This window comes from Lethenteron reissneri, chromosome 5 (genome assembly GCF_015708825.2).
Source record: "Lethenteron reissneri isolate LAM-NWPU_2019-01 chromosome 5, ASM1570882v1, whole genome shotgun sequence".
Classification (NCBI taxonomy): domain Eukaryota; kingdom Metazoa; phylum Chordata; class Hyperoartia; order Petromyzontiformes; family Petromyzontidae; genus Lethenteron; species Lethenteron reissneri.
Genome location: NC_083783.1, coordinates 11,445,114 through 11,471,752, shown reverse-complemented (window position 1 = coordinate 11,471,752; position 26,639 = coordinate 11,445,114). Strand labels below are relative to the sequence as shown.

Here is a 26,639-nt window from a genome sequence, read left to right as displayed (position 1 = left end):
CGCGGATCGCTGTCCAGGAACGCGCCACTGCCAGCAGCGTGCGGTGCTGCTGCAGCTGTCAAAGATTTTGGATCTTTTTAAGTCGATGACCATGTTTAATGTCACACATATTGCATGCACGTGTTGTGAGTACATACGTGCCGTGTGTGTGTGTGTGGGGAGCGGTAGTGTAGTGGTTAGCACGCTGCGCTACGAACCAGACAACACGAGTTCGATTCCTGCTCATGGCCAACACGAGTGACGATTTTCTAAATCTGTTCAGGGCCTCCCCTAGGTCGACTCGGCCTCAAATGAGTGCCTGTGTGTAAACATCGGCACTAGGGAGACGAAGGCGGCTGGGTGTGGTGCTGGCCACCCACCCCCTCGCTGACAGTCTGTTAAGGCTACAGGGGGTAGTTTTTTTGTGTACATCTGTGTGCACTTTAGCTTCGAGTGTAATCCTTGCTTACTCTCAAAATTTCCAAGATCCCATACCTGACACCTGCCTGAGGATGCTGAATCTGTCAGTGAAACATCAAACCCAGCTGTTAAAATCTCTGTTCCAGAACCACCAGCACCACCACCAGCACCACCACCAGCACCACCAGCACCATCAGCAGCATCACTCCACATGTCCATTTATCTGTGTGTCTATCTAATTGTCTGCCTGGTTTTTTTTTTCTCCATTCATTTAGTTCTCGATCTGCCTCTGTGTTTCCTTGTCCGCCTGTGCGCGCCTCACCTCTGTCCGCCTGTGCTCGTTCCCGCACGCGCCATTAGCGAGTCGGCGCGGTTTCACCAAGATGTGACGCATCAGCCGAACATCTTGGTGGAGGGGGGGGGGGGGGAAATGTTACCGCCACTAAACAGGGCAGCGAATTGACGCTCGCCAACGGGAGAGAAAAACAAACAAGAGGCGGGCGGAATTAAAAAATCTGGCACCGCCAAATCAACAAGATGACGTAAACACGGTGGTGTCGCGAGGAAGCTACGGCGACCAAAATGTTTCTGGGAATGAGAAAACGCTTCCTTGTGGGTTCCCCCCCCCCTCTCAACAACCTCCCCCCCCCCCGTCCATTATCAACGCTCGCCAACGACGAGGCTCGGAGCGCCGATGCGTCTCGCTCCGTCCGTCTGTACCAGGGGCTGGGGAGGAGGAGGATGTATGCACGTCCAGGTTGTAGACTTCTCTCGCACCGTGCGTAGTCAACCGCGCTAAGCGGAGGCGCGGGGCAAGGACAACAAACTAAGCTGTGCTACAAAGCGGTTCTCAAGAAACGAGTTTTCAACCTCGGGGATTTCTGGCTTCCCAATATCGGAAGGAAGAACGCTCCAGACGGCCGCAGAAGCGCATCTGAAAGCGCGCGATGCGGTGAGGATGTCTGGAGTTCGCGTGATTTTGTAGCGCTACGTTCAGTGCTACGCTGCGCTACGAACCCGGCGACCCGAGTTCGATTCCCGCTCACGGCCACCAACTCTGGTGACGATTATCCGAACCGGTCCTGGGCCTTGACTTGGTCAACTCAAATGAGTATCTGGTACGCCACAAGGAAGGCAAAGGCGGTTGGGCGTGGTGCTGGCCAACTCATCCCCCTCGTGTGTCGTGCCAGCCTTCATAGGTGCTGCTACTCGCGAACAGAACTCGCCCCAACAGTCTGTTACAGGCGACACGGCGGGGGTCATTCAAAAACAATTCGCCTATCCAGACTCGTGCGTGGGATGGCGGTAGCGGTGGTGGTGGTGGTGTTTACGCGACTGGGTGAAGATGATTGTACGCAAGTGCAGCTGGGTCGTGACATTTTCTATTCTACTCGTACATGCATGGTGCCAGCAGCAGCAGCAAGATGTTCAGGAGCCAGATGCCAATGTCGAGATCTGCTGCTGCTGCAGGCCACGACGAGAGGGCTTCAGCAGGGAGAGAGTTCGTGTCGCTGTTCCTCCTCCTCCTCCGTTAAAGGAGCGCAGACGACCACAGCGGTGTTCACTGCGCAGCCCGTAGCGTGGGGTGCATGGCCACAGCGGTGTTCACTGCGCAGCCCGTAGCGTGGGGTGCATGGCCACAGCGGCGTTCACTGCGCAGCCCGTAGCGTGGGGTGCATGGCCACAGCGGTGTTCACTGCGCAGCCCGTAGCGTGGGGTGCATGGCCACAGCGGTGTTCACTGCGCAGCCCGTAGCGTGGGGTGCATGGCCACAGCGGTGTTCACTGCGCAGCCCGTAGCGTGGGGTGCATGGCCACAGCGGCGTTCACTGCGCAGCCCGTAGCGTGGGGTGCATGGCCACAGCGGTGTTCACTGCGCAGCCCGTAGCGTGGGGTGCTGGCCACAGTCGCACTGCTACTGTGGCCTGCCTTTAAAGTATCTCTATGGGTATCTCTATGCATCTCTATGAGTGTCAGTGGGTCTCTATGTATCTCCATGTGTCTCTGGGTTTACTGCACGGTCCATAGCGTGGGGTGCATGGCCACAGTCCCACTGCTACTGTGGCCTGCCTTTAAAGTATCTCTATGGGCATCTCTATGCATCTGAGTGTCAATGGGTCTCTATGTATCTCTATGGGTCTCTACGTATCTCTGAGCCAGGAGACGTGGGGCTAGAAGTGGTCAGTGTGTCAACCCGTGCATCTGCATATTTGGAGTTACCCTCGGCCCACCGTGCGTGCGATCTACACGGCAAGGTGTGTCGCTCAAACGGCGGTCTCGTTCGTCACAAGGGAACTCGGAGCAATCAAACGCAACGGCCACGTGAGACTACGAATGATGCCTGCCGATGCAAGGAGAGGTCCATTGTCCTTAGGGACGGACTTGCATCATGATGTATCTCGTGTGGGTCTCTATGCACGTCTATGGGTCTCTATCTATCTATATGGACCACTATGGGTCTCTATGCATCTCCTATGGGTGTCTGTGTATCTCTATGGGTTTCTATGCATCTCCTATGGGTGTCTATGTACGTATATGGGTCTCTATGTACCTCGATGGGTCTCTATGGGTCTCCATGTATATCTATGGGTCTCTATGGGTCTCCATGTATCTCTATGGGTCTCTATATCTCTATGGGTATCTATGTATCTCTATGGGTCTCTATGTATCTCTGTGGGTCTCTATGTGTCTCGATGGGTCTCAATGGGTTTACTTGCACGGTCCATAGTTTAAACAATAAATAAATACCCCACGTCCACGTACCCCCCTCCTCCCACAGCCGTGTGTGGATGGCGCGGTGGGGGTGATACAGGCCGGGTGTGTTGATGTCCGTGCGTGCTGCGCGTGGCTCCACGTTGCTCGCCGAAGGTTGACGTCTTAACGAGAGTCAGCCGCTCGGTGTTGCACAAACCCATCACGTCAGGTTCGAGTGGCCGGGCAAAACCGCCCTGCCACTCAAACCTCTCAAAGCGCCCCCTCTGTGCTGTGGCGAGAGCAGCGCAACCGGCAATGTGAACGTACGCGCGTGTGTGTTGGACTTTTTCCGCACCGTACGTAGCGCAACCGTGCTAATCGGTGCGGGGGGTGGGGTGATGTCAGCCAGCCTCTCGAACGTTGCACGATTCATCATCGCTCGCGAGGCCGCCCACGCCCCGGTTAATTGCCGGGACGTGACTTCGTGAATCGAGGCCGTGGAAATGAGGCCGGCAGCGACGTTTGGTAAACTTCTAAAATTCTCGTCGCCCACGATTTATAGTTAAAATTGCACGCTTTGGGTCGTTTTTTTTGTTTGTTGCTACGCCAATTATAGACCTCTTCCGAAACGTCGGGCGAGCGTGGAAGAGGAGGCCCATTGTGCCCCGGGGAAGGCAACCTCGTCCAGCTCCGTCGGGTGGAGGAGACGCTTCTGCCGGCAGTGGCGTGGGCGAGCCACTGCAGGCGGCAGTGCCAGATGAAGCTCGTGCAGGGCCTCTGTGGCATTTGTTATAAAGGGGCCCTAAATAAAAACAACACGCACATATTAAAACACTAACTTTTAACTTGCACAGTAAAGTAATTGTACTTGTTTTTAGTTGTCATACAGCCAGATAAAACGACAAATCGCTAACCTTAAACACCCGGTCGTTCGTAAAAGTTGAAGGCGGTATAGTACTATAGTAATAGAGCAAGTGCAGAATCACTGAACCGGAATTGATAGCTTGAAATCATTTTGCGCGGGGCCCTTGAAAGTGTGAGGCCCGTAGCTACATGTGCAGCTACTACTTGTGGTGCTGCTACTTCTGTAGCTACTACACGTGCAGTAGCTACTACAGGTGCAGCAGCTACTACACGTGCAGTAGCTGCTACACGTGCAGCTACTTGTGCTACTGGGATAATCCGGCATTGCTTGCAAGGGCTGCGCCATCACCCGTCGTGTGAAAGACCTCCGATTATCGCGGTTGGTGCGAAAGAAGTTCAACATGCGTACATTCAAAGACACGAGGAGTTGTCATTCTAGAGACGATGGTGTATTTGAACGATGATGCGATTTGATTTCTGGTGAACGTTAATTTAGATGATGATGGAAAGTGAATGATGTTGTTCATGATTGGTTATGAATTACTGTTGATGATGAATACAACTGTCATGATACATTTAATAGTTCAAATGATGGCAAATGTATTACTTTTAAAAAATAATTCATCCATCGGCCATGATCAATCCATTGCTGGATGGCGGCCTCCCCACACCATCGCTATACCTGGAGACCCTGCGATGGTTGTCATCTACGATTATGAATTTAATCACTGCAACTGTTGATAATAATGGTGGCAACTGGGATCATTTCATTTAATGACATGTTGTTAATGAAGGCGATATTGGTGGTGGTGGTGAGATCTCTCTGACATTACTGATGACAAGCGACGCTTGATAATTATTGACGATGCCCTTGCTGCTGATGATGATAATTGTGATGCTGATGATGATGCCGATGATAACGATGATGATAACTTTGATAACGATGTTGGCAAGCGATTCGTGCACACACGGCGATGACTTTGACGCCGGTGCTGTTGATGACGATGAGATGATTATTGATGATGGTGAGATTATTCACAACTGTAAGGATGCGATTATTATGAATCATTATTGCTGATGCTGTTGATGCCCATTGACGACGATGGTGATAACGATGATGATAATATTTTTACCAAAGAAGATGACGACGATGCTTCCGATGATGATAAGATTCCTATTATCAGTACTGATTTTCTTGGTTCTTTCGGTAAAGTCACGTAGAAGGGAAATAATAAAATAATAAAAATAATAAAATACAATTGTACATAATAAAATACTAATTGTATTTTATTATGTTTAATTTGTATTACTTTATTATTTCCCTTCTACGTGACTTTACCGAAAGAACCAAGAAGATTAATCCCTGGAGTCACGAAAGCTTTAAATCGAAATTCATCAGTACTGATGTTCATGATGTTGTCACTGTCGACGATGACGTCACTGCCGTTGATGACGTTACTGACGATGACGATGGCAACCCGCCGCTGTGTTGCCAGGGTGTCGGCGCTCACGGGCTACGAGCCGCAGGACCTCATCGAGAAGACGCTGTACCACCACGTGCACGGCTGTGACGTGTTCCACCTGCGCTACGCCCACCACCTGCGTGAGCACCGCACGGGGACAGCTGCCACTGGGGGTGCCCCTAGGCTAGACCGCACAACAGCAATCATCGCCCCCCCTACGTGTAGCATACAAGATTGTGTCCCTGGCGGGCGAGGCTGTGACGCGTCCGTGGCGGGCGAGGCTGTGACGTGGGTGGAGATGGTGGACGATGATCGTGACGTCGCGTGCGTGTGCGTTGCCCGTCCGCGTGCTGCTCAGTGCTGGTGAAGGGCCAGGTGACCACCAAGTACTACCGCTTCCTGGCCAAGCGGGGCGGCTGGGTGTGGATGCAGAGCTGCGCCACCATCGTGCACAACAGCCGCTCGTCACGGCCGCACTGCATCGTCAGCGTCAACTACGTCCTCACGTGAGCTCCTCGCGCGGCGTCGTCATTGTCGTCGTCATTGTCTTCATCATCGTCACTGTCGCCGTCATTGTCATCATCGTCGTCATTGTCATATTCATCGTCGTCATTGTCGTCAGTCATCATCATCGTCGCCATTATTATCGTCGTCATCATCATTGTCGGTGTAAAGCAACATTTGGGTTGAGATTCGAGACAATATTTTGGACGTGTTTGTTCGCACCGTGCATAGCCAACCGTGCTAATCGGAGGTGCGCGGGACGTGTGTGTGCGTGCGTGTGTACGTGTGCGTGTGTGCGAGCAGGGACGTGGAGTACAAGGACCTGCAGCTCTCCCTGGAGCAGATGCACGCTCGCAAAGTGGCGAGCGAGCTGGCCAGCACCGACGCGCAGCAGCAGCAGCAGCAGCCCGAGGGCCGGCGGCCGGCCAAGGGGCGCGCCGCCAAGCACCGGGGCAAGCCACGCGCGTCGCCCTACCCACAGGTGGGGCGAAGCAGCTCCTGCTGCTTCTCGTGTGACTAGCTACCCATGCGACTCAGCCACCCACTCGGACGCGTGACTAGCTACCCATGCGACTCAGCCACCCACTCGGACGTGTGACTAGCTACCCATGCGACTCAGCCACCCACTCGGACGTGTGACTAGCTACCCATGCGACTCAGCCACCCACTCGGACGCGTGACTAGCTACCCATGCGACTCAGCCACCCACTCGGACGTGTGACTAGCTACCCATGCGACTCAGCCACCCACTCGGACGTGTGACTCGCCTACCCATGTGACTCAGCCACCCACTCGGACGCGTGACTAGCTACCCATGCGACTCAGCCACCCACTCGGACGCGTGACTAGCTACCCATGCGACTCAGCCACCCACTCGGACGCGTGACTAGCTACCCATGCGACTCAGCCACCCACTCGGACGTGTGACTCGCCTACCCATGTGACTCAGCCACCCACTCGGACGTGTGACTCGCCTACCCATGTGACTCAGCCACCCACTGAGACGCATCACTCAGCAACCTACTCAAATGCTCGACTCGGCTACCCATGTGACTCATTCACCCACTTAAGACTCGTGACTCAGCTACCCATCCAGGGAGGGTCTTTCAGCCACCCGCGGGTGCATCACTCTGCGGAGCTTAATCTGTGTGTGTATGTGTCTTTCTCTGCGCGTGTAGACGCACCACACGACCTTCTACTCCGAGAGGGGCGACTCGGACCGCGAGAGCCAGTGGGAGGAGCAGTCGTGCGCCGAGTCTCCACCGCCCCTCGGCACGCCGTTCCGGGATGCAGCCTACGCCAGCACGCAGCACACCTACACGCTGTCCCACCCGTACGCCAACGCCTGCACCGCACACCACCACGGCCAGTGTCCCGCTCGCTAGCCACGCGCCACCTGTGCCAGGATAGCCAGTGACAATAATTGCCGTGCTATGGATGACGCTGTCCTGCGGATAACGACGACGATGATGATAGCTGTGGTCGTCATCGCTGTGATCATCGTGATGATCGTCGTCGTCGTCATCATTTTGTTCACCGTCACTGTCATCATCCCCATGTTCGTCATTGTGATCATAGTTGTAATTAAGTCACCGTCATCATCTTCATCATCATCATCATCCGAATGATCGCCGTCATAATTTTCAAAATCATCCGCGTGCATGTGTGTGTGTGTCCCCACAGCGACACGGCCACCACCACCATCTCCTCGTTGTCCTACGAGGACCCGCACCCGGCCTTCGCCTCGTCGGAGCCGGCGCTGGGCTCCTACCCGCAGTACGACGCCAGCCCCCTGCGGGGGCCGCTGGGCCAGCAGGGCCGCTACCACTGCCCCTCCTCCTCCTCCTCCTCGTCCTCCTCCTCGGCGGCGGCGGCCGCCGCAGCCGGCGCCGCCGCCGCGACCGCCGCGGCCGCCGCGCTCAGCGCGGTCGTGCCAGCGGCCCCCTCCGGCGTGACGGCCGACGTGGAGTCGGAGTGCCGGTGGCAGGCGGTCCGCTCCGGGTTTTACGCGCTGCGCGCCGGCGGGGACACGAGGCATTCGTACGGCGGCGGCGGCGGCGGGGTCATCGCCCCTCCCCCACACGCCATGCCCTTCCACGCGGCGCACGGTAAGTACGAGAGAGCATCGCCGTCATTGCCATCATCGTCACCATCAATGTCACAATCATCATCACAATCATCATCACCATCAATGTCACAATCATCGTCACCATCAATGTCACAATCATCATCACCATCATCGTCACAATCATCGTCACCATCATCGTCACCATCATCATCACAATCATTGTCACCATCAATGTCACCATCATCATCACAATCATCATCACCATCAATGTCACAATCATCATCACCATTATCGTCACAATCATAATCACCATCATCGTCACAATCATCGTCACCATCATCATCACAATCATTGTCACCATCAATGTCACCATCATAATTGGTTTTTTACCCTTCTATCTGGCAACAAAACTGACACCTTTTTGCAAGGAGTCATGTTTGCATAGACCGCAATACCTGCAGTCATAATACAAACAAAAGAACATAACTCTGATAATGTGCACTGTCCTTGAAGTTGATTGGTCCACACCCGAGACAGCTTTCCTTCGAGCCTAGTCTCATATGGGTTGGACCAGATGACGCCAAAAGGCGTGCGCCTTTTGGCGTCATCTGGTCCAACCCATATGAGCCTTTTGGCGTCATCTGGTCCAACCCATATGAGACTAGGCTCGAAGGAAAGCTGTCTCGGGTGTGGACCAATCAACTTCAAGGACAGTGCACATTATCAGAGTTATGTGCTTTTGTTTGTATTATGACTGCAGGTATTGCGGTCTATGCAAACATGACTCCTTGCAAAAAGGTGTCAGTTTTGTTGCCAGATAGAAGGGTAAAAAACCAATTATCATATTTTTACTGGCAAATGAGGTCCCCATAGAATGTCACCATCATCACAATCATCATCACCATCAGTCACAATCATCGTCACAATCATCATCGTCACCATCGTCGCCATCATCATCATTGTCGTGATTGTCACCACCATCACGATCGTCAATGACCCTCATCTTCTCCACTCGTACACGTATGTTTTATCCGAGTGCTCCGGTTTCCTCCCGCATGCAAACACGCATTAATTGGCCAAGAACAACTTCATATATAGAGGACCACAGAGCTTGGGTGGGCTCACCACGTGGCTGCTGCTGCCTCCCCGCTCATCTGTGGTTCCTCCTCCTGGCGAGTCCAGCGCGGTACTCATTTTATAAACCCTGGAGGGATTATTGGATGAGTCAATCCCCCCCCCCCCCCAACCAGGAGTTTAACTCAACAACCTTCTGATTGTGAGCCACTCGCTCTTACACAGAGCCACCGGGCCAGATTGTGATGCCCCCCCACCCCCCCCCCCCCCATAACGTAGTGCATCGGCTTCCTCCAGTCTCAGTGGAGAACCCGATTCCAACACAAGTCTCTTAACTCGTCGCGCAATCGTGCTGCTGGTTACAGGAAGCAACGGGTGGCGTGGGGTGGACCACGCTGGGCTCGGCTTGGCGGACGATTACACGACCGAGGTGTATCATCATCAGCAGCAGCAGCATCAGCAGCAGCAGCAGCAACCGAGTCGCATTGAATCTCTCATCCAAGCGACGCAACAGATGATTAAGGAGGAGGAGCAGAGGCGCCTGGCTCCTTCCAAGAAGACGTCTTCGTCTGTCGCCAAATTCCCGAGCCCCTCATCGACGTCGTCGCTGGAGGGATCTCACGGAGGAGGTGGCGGCGGTAACGGAAATACCTACGCCAGCTGTTCACCGCCCACGAACCATCATCATCATCAACAGCAGCAGCAGCAGGCTCAAAGGCATCACCACCACCAGCAACAACAACAACAGCAGCAGAACCATCACCACCACCATCAGCAACAGCAGCAGCAGCACAGCTCCTCGCAAACCGTGCTGGACTACTCGCGAATCCAACCGTCGACCCACTCCCCTCCGCAGACGCTCGCCTACGGCAAGTCCGCGGCGGGTGGCGGCGGCGGCCTCTACGGCCGCGACTTCAAGCCGGCGGCGTACGACGGGTCGGCGGGCGACGCCGACCGCCACGGCTCGCCGCCGGAGCTCAGCGCGCGGTTCCACCGCGGCGTGCCCGGCGACGCGGCCGCCCGGCACGACCGCGGCTCGCCGGCCGACGTCGCGGGGGAAGCGGAGCATTCCCCGTGCGCCTACTCGGGCTACGGCGCCGCCTCGAGGCACGCTTGCTACGGCGCCGCCGGCGTCGTCGCGGGCGGCGCCCCCGGTACTCTCGCCGGCGGGGGCGGCGGTGCGGCGGACGGGAAGACCGGCGGGTTCTCGCTGTCGGGGTACGGCGAGAGGACGGCCTTCGACGCCGCCGGGATTCATCACGGCCACCACGGACACCTGCAGCTGAACGGGACGTCGGTGATCATCATGAACGGGAGATAGTTTCCTGGCTGAGATTCTTTTTTTTCGTCTCATTCCTCCGGGCCGGGTGAACCGCGGAGCGACTCGCGGTCTCGCCACCGCCGCCGCCACTAGTTTTGTGGGACGTGACCTGGCCCGGAGATGCGTTTTGCACTTCGCCTGCAAGTTGGATAGCGCTGGCGGCAGTGGCGGCGGCCAGGTGGACAAAGCGCCGTTGAAATAAAGAGAGAGGTTAATATAATGGTTGGGGGAGAAGACGTCGATCAAACGATGTGGCTTGTGTAGAATAGCGGCGTCCACGGACGGAGAGATTTTGATGCCAGTGGATCAAGAGGACTGTTCAGAGACTCCCCGAGTATAAATGTACAATTTAATGAGACCTGTATTATTATTATTATTGTTGATATTTACTTTTTATTATTTTATCAGAAAACGGAGTAGCTGCAATTGTTTTGGGTCACGTTGGGAGAAAAAAAAAACTAAAAGTGCGAGGGGGAAAAACGAAATTAACTCTGTCCATATTCAAAGCCACTTTGTTGCATGAGTTGATGGCATTTGATGTTCACTTTTGAAGGCCCAACATCCAAGAATTATTGGGGAGAATATCACCGGTTATAAGGCGACAAGATGCCCACCCCCCCCTTTACTCTATAAAGTGCAAACTTCATCAATAAATCAATGCCTGAGGTTGTATTGTTGATGACTTATCCATGAATCAGTTTAATATTTCATTCGTGCACCTATTTCACACACGTCATCCGCACTTCCCATCGAGCGCGGTGCGAAAGAAGTTCAACGCACGCGCACACTCCGCTGGGGACGATGCCACAGTGGCGGTGTAGCGGTGAGTGCGCTGGTTCGATTCAACCTCCCGGCGCAGCAGCTGAAACGGTGGGAGCGACTTTCTTAACTTTCTTAAGCCCCCCCCCACCCACCGCACCGCCTCTGTCCACCACACCAGCTCGTCACGGGTGGGTTCAACCGCAGTTAACTCGATGGGCAGGTCACGTGTGGTGGGGTCAAGCTGGGTAAGAACATCTCCTCCGAGACGTTCTGCCAGCGTGGGAGGGTTTCGGCCGATTGCCCTCTAGAGGGGCCCTCTGTAGCTTCCGCCAGCGGTGGGCGTGAGCTGGCAATTGCAGGGCTGCGCCTTCACCACAGACACCAGCTGTGTCATGAGGAGGGCCCTTCCTACAACAGTACACTCACGTCACAACGCGAACCGTGCACACGGGCACGCATGCGCACGTAGCGTACGGCACACGTGACACAAATATCCCCCGGATAGCCTTGAACAGAGTGGTATGTTATCGAGTAGCACCCTGTGAAGGCCCGAACGGCACACGAAGGGGTGGGTGGCCAGCACCACGCCCGGCCGCTTTTGTCTCCCTCTTAGTGACATTTTACACACACCACACTGGGCCTCTCATTCGAGGCGTTAACCGCCACGAGGCCGCTTCCCCACACGCACACGCGCACACGTGCACACGTGCAACAACATACAAACGCATCACGCATACAAAATGACGTGCGTTCCGTCATCGGCCGTGCTCTATCCACTGCATACTCCGCGGTCCCACGATGCAACAACAACCCCCGGGAGTCGTCCACGAGCCGATCCCCATCGCTCCATCTCCGCGGCGGACGTCCCGTCGGGCGCACTGCCCCTGCATGGACTGCCGCTCCCGCCTGAGCCTTGGCCACTGGTGCCCGGGCGGGATACGAGATGTTAACTACCTCGCCTGGTATACAGGAAGTCGTGGATTCAACCCTGACGCCTGCTGCTGTATATTTGGAGTTTGCGTGTCTCTCATCATCATCACGGTGGCTAGAAGATGTTAACTACCTCGCCTGGTATACAGGAGGTCGTGGATGCGATCCTGATGCCTGTGGTATATTTGGAGTTTGCGTGTCTCTCTCTCTCTCTCCCTATAGTCGTGTGGATTTTTCTCTGGGTTTTTCCCTCCGTAGTTATAATAAACATGCGCTTCGAGTATTTGGCTGCTATAAATTTCCACATGATAAGCCACTTCACTGGGGCTATAATTCGTGGCCACGTCGCTTCTGAAAAAAGAAAATCTACACAGCACAGTGGGGGCCTTACCTGGTTAAATAAAAAAGTTAGTTTAGCAAGCTGTCAGTTTAACACGTAGGCTTTCGCGAATTGACCGATGATGCTGGATGCAATTACCGGCGAAACGTCGTACTCAAATTGTAAATGTTGTGGTTTCACGCTTCAACACACCGGTGGGCTAAAGCAGTGAACTATTTTGTCTTTTATCAACGTGACACTTTTTTACTGATTGGCCGTGTCGGGTGGTGGAGGGTTACGACACATTTATAAATAACGCGATCTAAACCCAAAAACGTTGATTATGAATTAGCAAGCTGTGTTGACAGTCTCAGCATGTCGATGTGAAGTCTCGAATTTTCGCTGGACGTCTACTGACCTTGCTCCGGCAGCATTTCCAAGCTTCACCCCCCCACCTCTTCACGCACGATGAGATTTGTTTGAGTTTTGATGTCACTGTTACCTGTTGATCCGCGTCCCATTGTTCTGATTCCTGGCCGAGAGTCGGCTCGATGGGCTCGCCGAATAACCGGCACGAGTGGAGAACGCGACAGAGTGCGCGAACCTCGGCCAGCAATTGAAGGCGGCTATCCACCTCTCTCTACATCTCTCTCTACGCCGAACTCAAGCCTCCAGTAAACCACGCGCCTCCTGTGCGTGGCCACCCCCATTCTGAATCCCTTCATCCTCGCACCTCTACATCTGTTAGCTAAAGCCTCCAGTACACCACGTGACTCATGTGAGGCCACCCCTACTCTGATACCCCGCCCACTGTGAAAACACACTCCGCTCCTCCTCCTATGTGCAGCACAGCAGCAGAGTCGAGACCCTGATGCAGCCTCTACCTCCTCGCCTCTCCTCACCTCTCCTCACCCTGTGCTCCTGTTTCTCCACTTCTTTTCCAATCCTCTTCCTCGTATTCCCCTTCCTGTCTCTGCACTCTCCCGTTCCTTTCTCTTTGCCCCGTGCATTCCATCCTTGACTCCTCTGCCCGTGATGCAGCCACCGGTACAAAGATTTATGTTTCAAAATAATAATAAAAAATCAACCATTTCTTTGCATGCGTGTGTGTGTGTATATATTCAGTCCATATATATAGTGGAGAGCGGTGGGGCAGTAGTGGTAAGCACGCTGCGCTATGAACCTGACCACCTGAGTTCAATTCCCGCTCACGACCCAATCACAGTGGCGAATACTTGACCGGTCCTGGGCCTCCCCTAGATCGACACAACCATAAATGAGTACCTGGTGTGGTGATTAAACATCAGCACTGGGGATACAAAGGCGGCCGGGCGTGGTGTTGGTCACCCACCCCCCCCTATAGTCTTATTTTCGGAGCGTAAGCGTTGTGAGAGGCAATGACATTAAAGACGCGATGTAAAATTGTAATTATATTGTTCATTGGCTAATGCCGACAGCACTTGCCCCAACAGTCTGCTAAAGGCTATACATGCGATCTTTGCCTTTGTTTATATAGAAGTTTCCATATGCGTACAAATATACACGGACATTAAGATTGCATTCACAATGCAAATGTAACTTTTGCACACATGTATACTGTGTACAAAATAAGTACGGTACACAAACATCGCATACAGTACTCACAGGCATTCATGATGCACACAAATACACCCCTGCATATGCAGTGACACACTGCAGCACAACCCATATGGTTGCCACATCTATGCTCCCCGCGTTCACCAACCAGCACTGACCGGCGTGGTGAAGTATAGTCAAACAAGACCCGCAACGGCGTGAGGAAGGCCCTTCATCCAGCAGTGGATTGGCGTTACACACATACGCGTATTAACATCGCTGTCAACCAATACGGTTTACCCCGTATTCTTTGCACAGGGAAATTGAGCTTTCAGGTCCATACGGCGTACAGCCGTTTCTATATGGACAACTTTGTTTTGTCTATTGAGTGTACAAGTGGTGAGTGTACTAGTGGTAATTGTCTATTTGTGTGTGTTTCTCCCTTGTGATGGGACTTTGTAGCATGAACGTTGACATTTATAAGGGCACGGGGTGACCAATGAGGTCTGAATTGGTCTGTAATAAGGTTGGCACCGATAAGGGGTTGATAGATATGAGAGTGTGGACGAGTAAGTGTGTGGGTGAGTGTGCTAGTCTGGCAAAAACAACCCCCTACCTCCTCGTTGGTGCCGGACGGCCACGCTGTGGGGAGCAGTGCCCTGGGGGGAGGGCCAATTTCTATTGGCCATTCCCTTCATGGCGTTTGTAGCCACCATAACGGCCAAATGGGGGCTCTGGAAGGGTGCGAGGGGCTGGTAATCCCTCCACCATCAAATAAATTACCACGATACCACGGAAAATAAATCTAATTAAGCTTGTGTCGGAGGCCCCGGAGGGACAGGCGTCCATGATGTCTTCTGGGGAAAAAAACATTTGGCGGAGCCAGGAGATTTAATCTTTGCCCTCGGGGTTCCTCCAGAAATAACAAAAAAAACCACTGCAGGTGGCCGCGTGGAATGTTCGAACACTCACTGCAGAGGAGAGGCTGCCACTCCTCTGTCGGAAGCTGGACCGGTACCGCCTGGATCTCTGTGGTATTCAGGAGGTCCGGTGGACCGGCTCTGGCTTCCGCCACTATGAGGGGTGGACAGTCCTCTACTCGGGGCAGGAGACTGCCAAACAACAGGGAGTCGCTCTTCTTATGAACAAAATTAATGAAGGTGGTGTGGGCTCGCCTTCCCATCAACCAGAGGCGAAGAGTGGTGGTTCTGGTTACTTATGCCCCCACCAAAGACGAACATCCGCGGAGGGATGCAGGCAAAGCCGATGAGTCAGATGCCTTCTATAACTTCCTGTCCCAGGTGCTAGCTAAAGTGGCCCCTCGGGATAGAGTCATCTTGTTGGGTGACTTCAATGCTCGAGTTGGTCATGATGCTGACACCTAGTCTGGAGTGATTGGGAGGCATGGGCCAGATCAGCTCAATAACAACGGTCGGAGGCTGCTAGATTTTTGTGCAGCCCATGAGCTTGTAATTACCAACATGCTGTTCTGGCATCAGCGCATCCACACAACATCATGGATGCATGCTGGGTCAAAGCAAGAAAATCTGCTGGACTACATAATGACGGAACGGCGGATGTGCGCCCATGTCCTTGAGACCAGGACCTACCGTGAAACTGATCTGCCCACTGACCATCGACTTGTCATCTGTAAGATGCACCTGCCATTCTTCCACTCCGGTGATGGGTGTACACCCAGGACCCCATTCAAACCCATAGTGGCATGGTCTCAGCTAGCTGATACAAGTTTATGTCGAGAGGAAATGGGCGAGGTTTAGGACTGTCGCTCATTCAGCTGCAATGGGTGCGTTGGGTATACGGTCCAGACCTCCCCAGAGACCCTGGCTGACAGAGGAGGTATTCAGGCTGACTGAGAAAAAGCAAAAGGCCCACTCTGCTTGTCTATAGTATCCCACATCAGATAATGAGGAGGCTTACCACAGCCTTCGCTCGGAGGTTCGGAGAGCCGTGAGGTGCTGCAAGGATGGGTGGTGGTCGCGGGTTGCTGAGGAGATGGAATCTGCCTCAGTGGCCCGCGATCACAAATCATTCTTTAATTCCATCAAAAAGTTACTTGCAGTGCCATACCTATTGCCATTATTAGGGGAAAGAACAGTTATCCAATCTCCGACCCCCAGGAACAGGTTTGCAGATTTTCTGAGCATTTCAGTGAAGTCCTGGGGGAGGGGAAATCCCTCAGCCCGGAAAAGATCATGGGGCAAAGTTGTGATGACCCTGCTGAGGCTGCTGTGCCTCAAATATTGGAGGAAGAAGTCACCCCCTGTGAGTGGCTGGCTGGGGTGCCATCTGTTGAGGAAGTACTGAAGGAGATCCAGAGTCTGAGACGAGGAAAGACACCGGGCAGAGATGATCTCCCAAGCGAAATGCTGAGGGAGGGTGGCGTTTGTGCACAGACTCCCTACATGACATCATAAGAACAGTCTGGACCACTGGACGGGTTCCACAGGATTGGAAGGATGCCCTGGTGGTCCCCCTCTTTAAGAAGGGGGACCGCACAGACTGTAACAACTACAGGGGCATCTCACTCCTCAGTGTGCCGGGAAAGGTTCTGTCAAGGATTATTCAACATCGCCTTGCTAGGCACGCTGAGGAGAGGCTTGCGGAGCACCGATGTGGTTTCAGGAAAGGGCAGTCCTGCACAGATGCCATATTCTCTGTATGTCTGCTACAGCAGATATGTAGGGAATTCCAACAAGACCTACATCTCTGCTTTATTGACCTGGTCAAGGCCTATGATACCATCAGTAGGCCTGGGATCTGGGTTGTTCTTCGTGCTTTCGGAGTCCCTGACTGTCTGCTCACGACCATTACGGACCTTCATGATGGTGAGCGGGCCTGGGTAAAGCTACGTGGCCAGAAGTCGGAGTCAGTCATTCCCTGTTAGCCCTGGGGTGTGAAAAGAGATGTCCTCTGGCCCCCACATTATTTAACATGTATTTCGACCATGTAGTTCGTAAAGCCTTCGATTGCTTCTGGTACAGATACAATGGGAGGCAGTTGTGGAGATAGTGGAGAGTTTCCCATACTTGGGCAGTGTGCTCATGACCGGCTCCGGTTTGACCGAAGATGTCTCACTCCGAATCAGTCAAACCAGAGCGGGTTTAGTTTGCATGTTCACCACAGGTACGTGTGGCTAATGCAGACCGGATAACTTGTAAAACATGATTTTGTTTGGTGTTCTAAAATCTTAACACATTTTCTCATTGCCAGAAAGCATAAAACCACTTGTTATATTTTGAAACCCGCAAGAAAGGTCCCATATTGTAAAAAAGAAAATGTGTTTGAGAAGGCGCTTAAAAGTAGGTCAAATCTGCAAGGGGTGTGGGTGGCGGCGTTCCAGGTGGTGGAGGAAACGACGCAATGGCGATCGTGGTCCTGACTCTCTCGGGTGTCGACAGGTGCTCCTGGGTGGAGCTGCGGAGAAATCCGGTGGCGGGTTGGGAGCACGGAGGGAGTCAGGATGATGCCAGAGAGAGAGAGAAAGCGGATTTCGCTGCGCCTGTAAATTGGCTCCGCCTACTGCTCACAGGCCCTACCCACTTATCCTGTTAGCTCCGCCCACTGCGCTGGTAGCCCCGCCCACTGTTCAGTTAACTCCACCCACAGCTCTCAGGTAGCCACGCTGACTGCTCAGGTAGCACCGCCCTTTGAGTCGAGCACGCGGTCAGAATATTGTAAACTCGTGATAAAATACTGATTGATAGGCGGGGGGGGGGAGACCCTGGGACAGATTTTCCCAGCCCACCGGGACTGTCCTGGCCAATGCGGGACATTTGGCAACCTTCGGTTTTCAGGTTTATTTTGCTTTTACAATCGGGAAAGATGCCTTGATCCAGCAGTGGATGGAACATAACCGAGGGAAGATACTACTGCTGATGACGACGATGATGAAGTCGACGAATGCCCGCTTGCGACAATTCGCCGGCATTGTGTGCGTCTCTCTCGCTCTCTCTCAAACATAATTCCCATCTGCTGGTGTTTGATTTGGACACACAAAAAATGCCATTGTGGCCATTCGGGAGGGGTCTTCAAAAGTGCCGGCCGCGGACAAAGCGCGCAGAGGTTGAAGGAGGGATGGGAGGGAGGGAGGGATGAGAGGGAGGGAGGGAGGGATGGGAGAGATGCAAACCAATCTCCCGGCAAATCCGTCAAGTGGAATTCCGCGCAGCGTCCTGCATAAAGACACTTTGCCTCCACGGAGCCGAGGTCGCAATGGTTATGGCCCCAGTGTCCTCCATATGTCACCGGCTCTCAGACACCTGTCCCGTGTCGAAGTTGTTGACCAGTGTGTCATCATGGCTGGGGGTGGAAGGGAGGGAGGAAGAGGGCATATGCTGAGTGGACAGTGAAGGGGCTTAGAGCAGACATGGAATGACAAGGCAGGGCAATCGCCGCAGATATCAGCAGCGGGGGTTTATTTTCCGCGAGCTCTCTTTAAACAAAGGTCCGCCTGGGTCTGAGTTATGTTTCTGATTCTCAGGCATGGCCCGTTCTCTGTAGGCGCAGAGAAGGAATGCCATGTGTACACTGGACTAGGTGATGTGTTGGGCCATGTCCCATCATGCGATTGAGAAAGGGCCATTTGCACGAAACTGTCGCCTCAATCAGAATCTTTATGATGTAGGAGGAATCCGATGAGCGATGAAGCTCGTTTTTCACAGATGCCCAGTGAAGGGGCAAGGGGTCAGAACGTGACAACAAGAAATACAAAAAAACACAATAGGAGTGGAAAGTATAGGAAAGGTTAACGAATCCCTTAAAAATATTCAATATTGTTTTTTTTTTTACCTCCAGATCTTTGAACGTACGGACATGTATGTATGTTGAAATTATTTCGCACCGCACGTAGCCAACCGTGCTAATCGGAGGTGTTTCGTGAGTCCTAGTCTTGTGCACCACTTCTGAGCCATGCTCCATCCACAGTTAGATGAAATCCTCCGTATGCTGCCAACACTTCGCGCAGCCTTCGCGATGCCGCGAGCCCGTCTCTCACTCACCGCTGCACGTGAACGGATCTCATTCGTCCACAACACAGGTTCTGTGGGGTTAGATCGCGTAAATATGTGTCGTTAAAACCCGCCACTACCCGACACAGCCAACTAGTAAGGGTTGTCACGTAAACAGAACGTGGCCAATTCGTCACTAGGACAGCACTAACCGGTGTGTTGGAGAGCCAAGCCACAACATTTACAATCTGAGTACGACGTTTCGCCAGTAATTACAACTAGCTTCATCAGGCGACAGCCAGATTTGGCATGTTCTGTTTACGTGATAACCCTTACTTATTGGCTGTGTCGGGTGGTGGCGGTTTTAACGACACATTTATCTTCACGCGATCTAACCCAAAACGAAACCTATATTATGGATGATGATATTGGTCGCGAAAGCCAACGGATCTCATCAATCATTATTATTTTATTTTTATTAATTTTAAGTTAATTTCATTTTTTACCTATGTGACTTTACCGAAAAAGCTAAGAGCATGGATCTCATTGGCTCTGTATCCGTGGATGTGTCCCCTCCTTTCGCTCCCGTTCTGTCACCCGTATCGTCCACTCCGCTTCATCCCTGCCAGCGATGTGTCCTCCCCAAGCCCGTGTACTTTCATTTGCAGGCAATATTTCTGCGGTTGATCATTGTTTGCTTGTTTTTTGGTTGGATTCGTCCTGTCGTGTGTAATGGAAATGTTCATCTCTGTCCCTCCAATTATAATACGACTGGACATCTGCGAAAACTCGTGCACGTCTGTGAAAAAGAGCTTCATAGCTCATCGGATTCCTCCGAGTCTAAATAAATATTCTGATTCTGAAGATGTTCAAACCGTCAATAGACACTTGTTGGTGTTTGAACATCCTATCGCCCCCTGTATTTCTGCCGAAGTGTAAAGCCGACATTATTGTTTCATCATTTTGATAGCTGCAAAACAATGAGCCCCATAAACGCATCCCCTTCACCGCCGACCCGACAGAGCCAATAAAATCGCTTTCTCACGTCATGGGACAAATATGCCAATTGATTTGTTTTTTTTTTCATTTTAAAATCAAGCAAACCTTTTATTCGCTGACGTTGTCGATTGGGCCGCGTTTTACTCTGGAATTTGAAAATTGCTTACAGGGTCTCTCCACCACACACACACACGCACGTGCAGTAGAGTGCGCGCGTGTGTGTGTGCACGAGTGTGATCAAACATATAGTACCTGGTTAGGTGTGTCAACCAGGCAGACAAAGGCGGCCGGGCGTGGTGCTGGCCACCCACCCCCTCGTGTGCTGTGCCGGCCTTGAAAGGTGCTCGCTAACAGTCTAGTCAGGCAATACGGGGGATCGTTGTCTTTCTTAAAATGTGCAAATGATGGAAGCAGGTGGTCCAATTGTAAGGAGGCTTATTGTCTAATTAGTTTTCAACCAATCGGGAGTGAGCAGGGGGTAAATCCCTAAACACTTTCGACTGGCCGCAGAATATCGGGAAGCACTTGACAGAAATTCAAGAGGGCTTTCCTTACCACCACCTCAACGAGCCCCAGTGGGACACTGCTGTCGCTGCTGCTGCTGCAGCTGCCGTCACAGTGGCGGTGTGTCGCGTATCCAGACGGTCGCTGGTTCGATTCCATCTCCCGGGCGTTCGAACAATCGGTGTGGGGGGAGGGAGGGTGCAAGTTCGGTTTCGTGTGGTGGGGTAAAGTGTGGGGCATCGCCACCGCTTCTGATGGAGCCGTCTGGCCGGTCGGGACGAGTTGGTCGTCTTGTGCTGACGCTCTTCAGAGGGCCTCTCCAGAGCTGCCCTCCGGCAGTGGCGTGAGTGGGCACTTGCAGGGGCTGCGCATTTACCACTCTACCGAACCCCAAACCCGCATTGTGACTTTCGTAACCAACTTGATGAGCACAAAATGTGTGTTGCTTTGGGTTTGTTTTCCACATGGTTGGCATTTCTGTAAACAGAAACATTTATAATCGTATATATTTAATCCTGAAAATGCCAAAAATGAATTACTCATTGACCTCCTCCGCCGCTCGTAATTTATAACTGAACTTCCAACTTGATACACCCACAATAGAGGTTTCTTGGGGGGGTTAGATCGCGTAAATATTTAAATGTGTCGTTAAACACGCCACCACCCGACACAGCCGATAAGTAAGGCTTGTCACATACACAGAATGTGCCATTCCGTTCCTGGTTAATTTATATTTACGCGATCTAACCCCCCCAAAAAAACCCTCTATTATGGATCATATTGGTCGCGAAAGCCCAACCTGTTAAAATGTGCAGTGTTCTAGAGTGCTGATTAGCGCGCACGCACACGTGTTTATTAAACCGTGATTTTTTATGGCTATGACCATATCACTCGGCTGGTAAGATCTCGGGAAGCTAAGCAGGGCTTTAGCCTGGCGAAGTGCTCGGATGGGCCACCTCCGCAGGTTCTATCGGCTGCTGCTGCTGCTGCCGAGGGGGCTGCGTGGTTATCAGCAGAGGACAGTGCAGCATTGTTGTAGCGTACTACGCGCAAAAGGTCTTTGTGTCTTCCCGCCGTCACAAACCCGCACTGACCAGCCTGGTGAAGTATGGTGAAAATAACCCCTGCGACTCGCACACGTACTGCGAAGGCATTCATCCAGCAGTGGATGGATAATGGATGATAACTTATCATTGATGACGATGACGGTGATAATGGTGACGAAACCATTTTGTACAATACACTTCCACCTAAAAAACACTCCAACCTTTAAATGTAGAATTGACCAAACGCCCAAATCAGCACCGACCTGGAGACTCCGTGTTCGACTCTCCTGGACAAATATGAAAGATAGGAACAATTTGTAGCATTTGTTTACGAAATAAATACGATTATAAAAGTGAAAAATATCGGACACAGAATACATTTGCAATTGATTTAAAATTCATAGAGTATTGATTTCGTTTTTACTCCTTTGGCTTTGGATTCAATAATCTGGATTTAAACCAAAAAAAACCTGTCACTCTTCATGGGGGTGCGTTTAAGACGCATTGTGATTTACGCATTTTGATTTCTCTCACGTGTGCGGCTTTAAAGATGCATTGCCATGAGTGGGTTGTAATTGCAAGTGGGATTCTTTCAAGCCCAGGAATCACTTACATACCAATTTAGTTATTGCAAGTGACGCAATATGCGGTGTCATGTCGAGTGAAATGATCTGGTCTAAGCTCCTAAAAATATATATTATTTGGCAACTTCATTTAATATTTGTGTCTGTATATGAGTGCATGTGTTGCGTATGCGCGTATGCCAAGCGTGGTGCTGGCCACCAACCTCCCTCGTGTGCCGTGCCGTCCTTAATAGGCGCTCGCTAACAGCACTTGCCCCGAAAGTCTGTTCGGGCTATGCGGGGGATGTTTGTATTTATACATCTGAGCAAGAATGTATCTGCCCGTACGTGGGGAGCGCTGGCGCGAGTTCCATTCCCGCTCATCAACAATAACGGTGGCAAACATTTTAATTTTTTACACCCATCCTCGGCCTCCCCTAGGTCGACTCAGCCTCCGATCAGCACGGTCGGCTACGTACGGTGCATAATAAAAGTTCAGCATACAAACGTACAGCCTAAAAGGCGTGTCTGGTGCGGTGTGTTAAAACGCCCGCGTGTTAACTTGATCAGCACTGGAGACACATCGGTGGCACTGACCACACCACCTCCCGTGCCGGCCTGAATCGGTGCTACTCGCTTGCCCCGACAGCACTTGCACCAACAGTCCGCTGAAGGCTGTACGGGGGACCTTCGTCTTTGTGTAGCGTGACCTTTGTCCTTGCACGGGCGATGTTTCGATCGCTGTTCGCGTGCGCGCGTGTAACGCGACTGCGTCGCCGCGAGATCTGCAGGCACGATGTCCCCCCTGCCGATGCCAGCTTCCCAGCAGCAAGTTGGCGTAATAGCGGCGTCGCGCCCAGGCGTCTCGCCAACCCTCCACGCCGAGGAGGGCCGCCGTTTGACGGCGAATTTTTGTCCAAATCTTCAAACAAACAAAAAACATTACAGGCAAATCACCCCCAAATTGGATTACGTTCACCACTCTCATCGCCCTCTCTACTGGTAGACCCAGTGCCCCCCCCACGTGCCGTCATCAGCGCAGGGACAGCTGCCGCCGGGGGTGACCTTTGTTTTGATTCAGAGGAGATGCCGATGGAGCTGCTGTGGCATTGAAGCACGTGCCATGTAAATGCCAATTTTACAATAATCATTATTGTTGTTGTATAAAGCGACCAAAAAAAAGTTCCACGGTTATGGTCCGAGCGGTGAATTTCCCCTTCCATCTGCCGCTGCGTGAACGATTTTCTAAGGGATTTGAGGAGGCTTTGCTGCCCATCGCTGGCTTATGGGCGGTTAATCCCCGCAGCTTCTCGGTGACACTCGTGATCCCGGCAAAAACAATCGGCCTTATGCCTTCGCTCTTCCTTGACGCGACACCACGGAGAGAGGGGGGGGGGGGGCAGGCTCCCTAGCGATGCGCGCTGGCGGGAGATGGGGGGGGGGGCAACGCAGGAGGGTGGTGGAGATGGTGGCGGAGATGGTGGTGGAGATGGTGGTGGTGGTGGTTGTGGTGGTGGTGGTGTTGGCGGTGGTGGTGGTGTTGGCGGAGATGATGGTGGTGGAGATGGTGGTGGAAATGGCGGCGGTGGGGGTGGTGGAGATGGCGGTGGTGGTGGTGGTGGAGATGGCGGTGGTGGTGGTGTTGTGGGCGTAGATTGATGGTGGTGGAGATGGTGGTGGAGATGGTGGTGATGTGGGTGGTGGGGGTGGTGGGGTGGTGTTGGCGGAGATGATGGTGGTGGTGGTGATTGTGGTGGGGATGGTGGTGGTGGAAATTGCGGCGGTGGAGATGGTGGTGATGGTTGGGGTGATGGTGGTGATGGTGGTGGTGATGGTTGGGGTGATGATAGGGGTGATGGTGGTGGTGATGGTGGTGGTGATGGTGGTGGGGACGGATGCGCCGGCGGGTTTGGAAGCGAGGATGGCGATGGTGGTCGGGTGGTGGAGGGCCGCTTCGTCAAGCTCCCTCGTGGACGACGCCGCCCCTCGTTTGCCGGCACGGCCGCCGCCGCCGCCGTCACCGCTGACTCGCAGCACGTGGCCCGATTCCCGTGACGGGCAAAGCGACTCGCGTCCCACTCTCCCGAGGCTCCCGGCAGCGATCGCCTCCGCGCGGCCGCTGTCCAACGAAACGCGCCTTGGGCCGAAAGGGGCGATAATCCCGTCGGAAGGCGTTGAGCGTCGACGTTTCCATCCCCCCCCCCTTTATGGATTCGTTCCGGTTGCCCGGGGTGTGTGGGTTGGGGCTGGGGGGTGCAGTGCGGCGAGCGGCCGCTGCCCCCCCCCCCGATGCTGTTTGGTGTCTGGGCCCTCGAAAAATAAATCCGTAAACGGATCTCGCGTGCAACACCTCGGGTCGTTGTCAGGCGACAACCGGTTAAACCGGTAACCGTTCTCGTGATCGGTTACTGGTTTTGAGAGCGGGGAGGGGGAGGAGGGAGGGCATGGCGGGGGGATCGTTGTTTAATCGGAATAGAGTTGTTTTTTTGTTAAACTTCAACTTTTTGTTGTTGTTATAATTTAATCGAAATCTTCGTCGCGGGAGCGCCGGGTCGGCACTTGGCACGGGCTTCTCAATGAGAAGGCAAAGGCGCGGCCCTGCAACTGCTTGTCCACTTCACGCTGCTGCCGGCAGAAGGGGCCTCTACGTGGACGGAACTCTAGAGGGTATTTGGTCTACTCTTCCACGACGATCAGACTTTTGGGGCAAGTGCTGTGAGCGAGCACACGAGGGGGGAGGGGGTGGTTAGCCTGCAACACGCCCGGCCACATTTGTCTCCCGATTGGCGATGTTTACACACCGCACCAAGTACTCATTTGAGGTTGCGTCAACCGAGGGGAGACCCAGGACCAGTTCAGATAATCGTCACCGGTGTTGGCCGTGAGCGGGAATCAAACTCGGGTCGGGGATGTTCGTAGCACAGCGCGCTAACCGTTGCGCCACGTACACGCACACACACAAAAACACACAGACACACAGACACACACACAGACACACAGACACAAACACACACAGACACACACATACAGACACACAAACAAACACACAGACACACACACAGACATAGACAGACACACACAGACACACACACGCACAGACACACACACAGACACACACAGACACACACACGCACAGACACACACATACAGACACAGACAAACAGACACACACAGACACGAAGCCGTATCCCCGATTCATCCCTGGAGGCTGGCCCATCAGTGCCCCGTACAGATGGCTCCCCTGGGCCAGCTAAGATAACAGCAGGTATGCATGACCACATTTAACTCTTCGTTAAGTCGGAACAGACGCTCGCTCTCTCGCTCGCTCGGGCACTCTTACTGCCCTCTCTGATGTATTGGAGTTTGCGTCTCCCCCCCCGTGGTCCCGTGGATTTATTTTTCTCCTCCGGGATTCCCCTCCCCCCGCCTCCTCCACATTTAGAACCATGCGTTGAGATTGCCTTGAACGATTTTGCTGCTATAAATTTCCACGCGATAAGCCACTTTTTGAGTTATCATGCGTGGCCAGGTCGCTTCTGAGAAATACGTGAAAACCTCAGTGGCCTTTGCCTGGTAAGATAAAACATCATTTCCGTTACGCAAAACTTTTAAGTGATTTGTTTACCTTTCTTGAACTTTACAATCATATCGTGATTTTTTTTTACATTTATTTCTCGTAACGTTCTCATCCCGTGCCCCCCCCCCCCCCCCCCATTCTTTACTGGACATCTGCGGCAAAAAGTTTCTTCATAGCTCATCGGATACCCTCCTACAGCCGCGAGGATTACTCCCATTGAGCCGAGTGGCCGCAACTGCCGTGCTCGGCAATTGAAGTCAGCGGCAGTCGCCCCTCACCAAGAGGAGAGAGGGGGGGCGGTCACTCCTCACGCGCTCTTTGAGATGCGCGCGCGCTTCCGTTCCCCTTCCGATGTTAGGAGCTGTGGCACGTTTATTACATCGTGTGGATTGACAACAATCATTTCCACTATGAGACAGCTCCTTTACCAGTGGCAAAATATAGTGATAGGATTTTTACCCTTTCAACTGGTACAAAAACTGACACCTTTTTGCAAGGCATCATGTTTGCAATAACCACAACACAAGCAGTCAAAATGCAAACAAAAAGAAACAACTCTGATAATGATAATGATATGCACTGTCCTTGAAGTTGATTGGTCCACACCCGAGACAGCTTTTCTTGTCTCCATTGTTTGCATTTTGACTGCTTGTGTTGTGGTTATTGCATAAAGGTGTCAGTTTTTGTACCAGTTGAAAGGGTAAAAACCTATTACAACAATCATTTCTTTTAGGACTGCTGATTGTGTTTGAGTTTGTTGTCCCTCCCCCCCGCACCTGCGATGGCTACGTACGGTGCCAAGGAAGTTCAATGTACGTAAACTGCGTTTCAAACCGCTCTAGACCACGCGCATTGCGGAGACGGAGCGATGAAGTCGGTACACGTGCTCTGGGTTGGTAGCTACATCGCTGGATCGTGAGAAATGGCAGCGGGGGTGGGCAGGGGGGCGGGAGGCCTTTATCCAGCAGTGGATTGACCATGGCTAACGATGGTGATGGTGAAACGTTCGGT

General features: G+C 52.9%; 2 protein-coding genes across 2 annotated transcripts in view; both read left to right on the top strand.

Annotated features, from left to right (window-relative positions):
- Positions 1-7,772, top strand: part of LOC133352933 (single-minded homolog 1-like) — a gene marked incomplete at its 3' end in the record, with an annotated part of 65,509 nt that extends 57,737 nt beyond the window's left edge. Inside the window, exons 7-11 of the mRNA XM_061568940.1 lie at positions 5,453-5,559; positions 5,778-5,925; positions 6,227-6,404; positions 7,102-7,256; positions 7,607-7,772. Of these exons, the coding sequence (XP_061424924.1) occupies positions 5,453-5,559; positions 5,778-5,925; positions 6,227-6,404; positions 7,102-7,256; positions 7,607-7,772 (754 nt within the window). The remainder of the gene's footprint in view (positions 1-5,452; positions 5,560-5,777; positions 5,926-6,226; positions 6,405-7,101; positions 7,257-7,606) is intronic.
- Positions 7,773-7,777: 5 nt separating this feature from the next.
- LOC133353071 (box A-binding factor-like) lies at positions 7,778-11,282 on the top strand. The gene is made up of 2 exons (XM_061569179.1): positions 7,778-8,031; positions 9,431-11,282. The coding sequence occupies exons 1-2, from the start codon at positions 8,010-8,012 to the stop codon at positions 10,384-10,386; spliced, it is 978 nt and encodes a 325-aa protein (XP_061425163.1). The 5' UTR covers positions 7,778-8,009; the 3' UTR covers positions 10,387-11,282.
- The last annotated feature ends 15,357 nt before the right edge of the window (positions 11,283-26,639 follow it).